We start from the raw sequence: 6601 nt of genomic DNA on the forward strand, positions 1-6601 counted from the left end.
TAAATGTGTTGTATGATGAAGGACTGACGGTGGCGGCGGTGAAGGATGGAGGTGAATGGCACCTGGAGGCCGGAGCTCTGGTTCTGTCTGATGGGGGTTTGTGCTGCATCGATGAATTTAACAGCATCAAGGAACACGATCGTATCAGCATCCATGAAGCCATGGAGCAGCAGTCCATCAGCGTGGCCAAAGCCGGGTACGACCAGAACACATCCAGAAACTCTGCTTAACAGCACCGAGGATCCCCAGCTCCATACGCAGATATAAAACTAAACTGATTAAAGTTTTAACCATCAAACTCTTTGGTAAAAACTCCTCATGATGTTCTGACAGACAGAATCATCTGTCCGGTCCAGCAGGGTCTGGACCTCCTGCAGGCTCGTCAGCTAGAGTTCTGGTGTTTCTCTGGTCTCCTAAAGCTCTGTTTGCTCCTCAGGATGGTCTGTAAGCTCAACACTCGGACCACCATCCTGGCAGCCACCAACCCTAAAGGCCGCTACGACCCCAGCGAGCCGCTGTCTGTGAACGTGGCCCTGGCCAGTCCTCTGCTGAGCCGCTTTGACCTGGTTCTGGTTCTGCTGGACACCAGGAACCCAGAGTGGGATTGCATCATCTCCTCCTTTATTCTGGAGGACAGAGGTGACAAACAGCACAGTTTCAGACACGTTCACATGCACTGACCTGTCCAGGTGAACAATCCTTGTTACTGGATGTAGCTGCACTTAGTTCATCACTGATGCTGCTGCTGCAGGATTGACCATCTGAATAATTACCAATTTAGAATAATAATAATTCACTGAGTTTGAACTGCCTCTGTGGTTTTATAAACTCTTCTTCCTGCTGTGTCAGTTTGAAGTTGGACTCAAAAATACATCACAAAATAAATCACAGTATCAGACAGAAAAGTCATAGAACCGTGTTTTCTCCAAATCACTCTGGCCTGCATTCAAATACCTGCATTAGAACAGCCAATAGGAACAAGCAGTTGCTCTGACAAGTCCTGTGATTGGCTGAAGTCTCTTGAACTAAAGAGCTGCACAGTTTTATGAGTCTCTGGAATCTGCACTGAGACACCAATTTTTAAAAAAATCTTTAAATAATTTTGTTGTGATTTGATCACAATCAATAGTTTCTAAAGTGTGAAGTTCAGACAGCATCAGTTCATCACTGAACACATCAGAAATAATCATTCAGCTGCATTTTATTCGTATCGTCCAGTTGCCCACATGTCATCTCACAGCGTTAACACGTCGATGAAGAGTTTACACATGTGACTGATGCACTGATGGGAGACAGTGACTAGCTCTGATAGAGACTGCTGCTGTTCTGCCCTCCAGTCCGAATATCAACCACAATATTAAGAACAATAATGATGCTGACGATGCTCCTCAGGCCTGCCCGCTGACTCCTCCGCTCTCTGGTCCATGGAGAAGATGAAGGTCTACTTCAGTGTGATCAAACAGCTGCAGCCACAAGTTTCCGATGAGGCCAACTGCATCCTAACACGTTACTACCAGCTGCAGCGGCAGAGCGACGGACGCAACGCTGCACGAACAACCATCCGCATGCTGGAGAGTCTGAGCAGACTGGCTGAAGGTGACGCATGCTTCCACAGATTTAAAGATGTTTATTGTAAACTCAGGTTCATAGAAAATGTATTTACATCCACAGAGCTGAACTCAGGTCTCATTGAACATGTTGCAGACTCAGGCTGCAGGCGCCCAGCAGGGGGCGCTCACCTCACACACAGCAGCAGAAACTAACTGTAATGACTAAGAACCAGTGGAACCGTCAGCTCTGGTTCTTCTGCAGCATCAGCAGGTGGATGTTCAACAAGTCGTCACACAGTTATCACATTCAGTTGTTGTCTGCATCAGGCAGAGACGCTGCAGTTGATAATCAGCCTGTAAAATGTGAACACGACCAACAGGAATGAGCAGCAGCACATCGGGCAGCCCGACCCGAACCCGCTACCTGAGTTTACCTGCTTCAGAGGAGGTTCACCTACACTTGTGAAGCAGCAGAGCTTTGACTTGTTTGTTGGCTTTCAGCTCATTGCAGACTCATGTTCAGAGAGACGGTGAGCATCGAGGACGCTGTGGTCGCCGTGTCTGTCATGGAGTGCTCCATGCAGGTACGAGCACACCTCTCACCTGGACACCGGCTTCCTACACATTCAGAATCTGTTTATTTAAACGTGACAGTAGGCATGAACACACATCAGTCTGGACTTCAGTCGGAATGAAACACAGACATAAACTATGAAATGATAACTGTTGATGCAGTAACGCTGGCTTTACTTCCTGGAGCTTCCAGGTTCATTCTGATGGACCCTGTTGGTGCTTGAACCTAATTATAAGATAATAATATAATGAGAATGTGCAGCTTCACTGCTGGACCTTTCAGTAGAATTTAATGTGTGTCAGGATGACAAGAGAAGGTTCCAGTTTTTACATGTTTGGGTGAAATGGTGCCGTACATTAATGTTGTTTCACAATCTGAGACTGTGGATCAACATGTGTCCTGGATTCTGTCTGACTGAGCAGGAAAGCAGTGACTTGGTGCTTTAGTGTGATGAAGATCAGAAAACACTCTACCTGCCCAGGTGTTTGCAGTCTGGACTAAACTTACAGCTGTTTGTGGGGATATTTCCAGACATGCTGGACGTTGGTGACCATATTCTGTGTAATTATATTTCTGGTTCTACTAGAACATGCTTACCTGCATGTTCAGGAACACACTATTTCCTCAGACCACAGAATATGGACTCTGGTTCCTCTCAGCTGAGGTTCTGTTGGACCCTAACCTCTGGGCACTTTCCTCCTCCAGGGCGGCGCTCTGCTGGGAAATGTGAATACGTTGCTGACCTCATTCCCGGCCGACCCGGAGCTGCAGTACCAGACTCAGTGTCAGGTTCTGCTGGAGGGACTGAACCTGCCGCTTCTGCTGCAGAAGGAGATGGACCGACTGGACAGGTGAGCCTCAGGTGTGCTGCTGCTGGTTTCTGTCTTTCTGTCTAAAGTGGGAAATTATGCAAAAAAAAAAAATAAGAATGTGAGACTAAAATACTTTTTCGAGGCTCTTTGTGTGTCTATTTTTTTATATATATAATTTTTTGTTTGTTTGCATCTCTGTGGTTGTTTTGTGTATCTTTGCTCTCATTTTGCACCGACTGGTTCTTAGTGTATCTGACAGCTGGTTTTATTTCAGTTTCCACTGGATCAGAACCTGTTTGTTTTGTGTCTGCTGCTGGTTCGTGGGTCTGTTTTAAGTCTCTGTGTGTTTATGCAGATCACAAACCTTCTGTTTCCTTTTCTTAACACTTCAGATTGTGAATCTAGTTTCCGTACAGCTGCCTCTGAGCTCAGATCAGCTTTACTTTCTGTGTTCATCAGGCTGAAGACCAGCAGCTCAGATGGATCCCAGTTCGACCCTCTGACTGGAAACCAGCAGCGTCCAGTCAACATCATCACACCGGAGAGGCAGAACATGAGCCTCATCACTGCAGACCACATCATTACATCCACTCAGGAGAACCCACAGACGGACACATCTGTGGAGAACCAACAGAACCTTCTGACAAACAAAGCTTCAGGTTCTGTAAAAACTGTCGCCTCAGTGACAGAAAACACAAAATCTCAGAGACAGAACGATGAAAGTCCTCCAGAGTCGCTGCCGTCTGTGTTGCAGAAGGTTTCTGAGGATGTGACATTCAGGCAGCAGCTGAGCCATCGTCATCATGCACAGGGGGCGGGGCCTGTACATGGGGCGGAGTCTGTACATGGGGCGGGGCCTGCACAGGGGGCGGGGTCTGCACAGGGGGAAGGTAGAACTGCTGCCTCTAAACTCTGCTCCCCAAAGGTCCTCGATCAGAACAAACTGTCCACTGGTCCAGAGAGTCAATGTGAGCAGGAAGATGGCAGCGACCCGATGAAGAGCTTCAGAGCGGTGCTGAAGAACCAGACGGCAGCTGAAGGACCAGCTGACCTGCAGGCGAAGCTGTCGGGCTTCAGGTTCAGACCAACCAAGATGAGACCTTCAGTCACTCTAAGACCAGAGATTCAAACAAACTCCCAGAACCCAGTTAGTCCTTATGATTCAGCCACACAGCACCAACAGAACCAGGTCCAGCGTGTTGTCGAGGTCAGACCGAGCAGAGAGCAGAGTGAAGCCAGAACCGGTTCTACATCAACACAACTGGACCCGTTCGTGGCACAAAGAAGAAACAACACAGCAGCTGTGAGTCCACAGAGAAGCAGAACAAACACGAATAAAGAGACCAAAACGTTCACAGCTTTAAAACCAAACTCTGATGGTCCGCTCAGATCCAGTCTGGGCAGCAGAACCGTGGCCTCGTCCACTCGGGCTAAACTGTCCAGGTTCTCCTTCACCTGTGCAGGTGAATCCACGACCGGCACTGAAGAAGAAGAAGAAGAAAGAGGCGACGCTGGACGTTTAAGGTCAAAGGCAAAGAGAGCACTGAGTTCCCCCAACAGCAGCCCGTCTGGAAAGAGGACCAGAACCCAGCAGGTTCTACCCCCCTCAACCGCAGGACAAAACAACCAAGAACCTCAGACTGACGTCGAGTCCAGAACAAAGCAGCCAGAGCTCCGACAGACCGAGCAGCACCGAACCAGACAGAGTGATGGTCAGGCTCCCTGTATGCAGAGCCAAAGGGCTTTCAGACTGGACCCTCCAGCAGGTTCTGAAGGTTCTGCAGCTCTGTTCACAGGACTGACTCTGTTTGGATCTGCTGAGCTCACTAATGATGTTCTGGACACCGACTGGGACCAAGAGGTTCTGAAGAAAAGCTGAAACCATCAGCTGCGAGTGTCGATAAAGAACTTTATCTCTGAAGAGCAGAACTGCACCAATTATTAAAGTGATCAGCTGATAATCAATAATCTGTCTGAGTGTTCTGAATGAAAACAGCAAATTCTGGTTTCTGGTTCCTTAGTTCTGTGACAGAACCAGACGTGTAGAGATGTGTACGTTCTCTGGTTGTTTTACAAAAACATAATCTGCAGGTTATGAAACTGATGAACGGTTTAAAAGTTCAGCAGAAGGTTCTGAGCGGTCGGGGAGGTGGCCCGGTCCATTTAGTGCAGCTGATGCAGTTCTCAGGTACTTTGAATATTTCCATCTCTTCCCTCCACAGCTGTCTGATCTGATGAAAGATTTTCATAAACTATGAACATGTACGAAGATATCAGAGATTTAAGTTGGCATATCAAACACCAGAGAAACCCTGATGGTTCTGAGCGGGTCCATAACACACATCAGAACCCTTCACTGTGCCGTGTTCGCTCACAGACAGGAGAACGAAGTGATGTAGTTGAGCTTCTACAGCTGTGGTCACCAGAGCTGATGAAGCCTCTTGGATGAGGTCCAGTAGCTACCATCACCATCAGGTTCTGCTGAGGTTCTGCTGCGGTCACGTCTCTGTCAGCGGTAAAACGCGGACTGCAGGTTTGACCCTCTCGGCTCTCCGTAGTGTGTCGCTGCAGCATCCGTTAGCTCCGTTACCGAGCAGACCGACGGCAAATCAGCGGCAGTGAACCGTTATCAGGCCCACGATACCGGGGCGACAGCGAACAGGACCAGGATGAGGTTCGGTTCTGTGGTTCTACACGTTGAGGGCTGATAACGGAGCCCCGGTTCCGCAGTTCGGCCTGGTTCTCTGTGTGCTGCGGTTTCAGCGGTTCTGTTGGGTTCTAACAGAATGTGGAGCAGGACGGACCTAGAAGATGGATACGAGTCCAACAAGACAGGTAACAGCTAACATCAGCCGAACACCGGGCTAACATCAGCCGAACAGAGGGCTAACATCAGCCGAACACAGGGTTAACATCAGCCGAACACAGGGCTAACATCAGCCGAACACCGGGCTAACATCAGTCGAACACAGGGCTAACATCAGCCGAACACCGGGCTAACATCAGCCGAACACCGGGCTAACATCAGCCGAACACAGGGCTAACATCAGCCGAACTTGGAGAAGACTTGTTTTCCAGGGACGCATATATTCTGTAAATGTAGCTTCTTTCATGTTTTGTGGTTTCTTTCCTTCTCTGTGTGGACAAAGTACGACACATAAATGTTCTATATGCTTGTTTTCTTTTTGGTTTTCTGACTCTATGACTCAGGTTCTCTGCAATACAAATGAATCCAAAGCTTTTTTGAAGAATGTCATTTTAAAAAGCTCCTGTGCTGCAGAATGATGGTACCAGATCGTGAAACCAGAGTGAAACTGGAACTTCAGACATCAGGTCTGTTTCGGTTCCACTGTCAGAATATAGGCTCTGTTCTTGCTCTCGGGGTATCAGCACATGTGATGTGAATGGATGAACCTGATAACTCATGTATTCAGTGAGTAACTAGTGACTCTCTTCCAGCCTCCAGTGGTGGTTCTCCAGGATGGACTCCAGACTCAGCCTGGAGCAGCAGTGGAGGCCGAAGACTCAGCGCCGTGTCTGACAGCGGTGACACCGGCATCGGGACCTACTGCTCCGACAGCGTGGAAGGTAGGACTCTGTTTCATCATAGTTCAACATGAACAGACCAGGGGCCTCATTTATCATCAGTGTGTACCAACATTCCT

At 48.4% G+C, this 6601-nt stretch overlaps 2 protein-coding genes across 2 annotated transcripts in view; both read left to right on the forward strand.

Moving 5' to 3' along the window:
- The window catches only part of mcm9 (minichromosome maintenance 9 homologous recombination repair factor), a 9553-nt gene extending 4649 nt beyond the window's left edge, over positions 1-4904 (forward strand). The window contains exons 8-13 of the mRNA XM_008296198.1: positions 22-196; positions 437-639; positions 1393-1596; positions 2052-2134; positions 2830-2975; positions 3396-4904. Coding sequence (XP_008294420.1) covers positions 22-196; positions 437-639; positions 1393-1596; positions 2052-2134; positions 2830-2975; positions 3396-4815 — 2231 coding nt within the window. The 3' untranslated portion in view covers positions 4816-4904. The remainder of the gene's footprint in view (positions 1-21; positions 197-436; positions 640-1392; positions 1597-2051; positions 2135-2829; positions 2976-3395) is intronic.
- A 661-nt stretch (positions 4905-5565) lies between these two features.
- cep85l (centrosomal protein 85L) overlaps positions 5566-6601 on the forward strand; it is a 10522-nt gene continuing 9486 nt past the window's right edge. Inside the window, exons 1-2 of the mRNA XM_008296199.1 lie at positions 5566-5771; positions 6396-6524. Coding sequence (XP_008294421.1) covers positions 5723-5771; positions 6396-6524 — 178 coding nt within the window. The 5' untranslated portion in view covers positions 5566-5722. The remainder of the gene's footprint in view (positions 5772-6395; positions 6525-6601) is intronic.

The sequence above is a fragment of the Stegastes partitus genome, unplaced genomic scaffold (assembly GCF_000690725.1).
Source record: "Stegastes partitus isolate 25-593 unplaced genomic scaffold, Stegastes_partitus-1.0.2 Scaffold1109, whole genome shotgun sequence".
Classification (NCBI taxonomy): Eukaryota; Metazoa; Chordata; class Actinopteri; family Pomacentridae; genus Stegastes; species Stegastes partitus.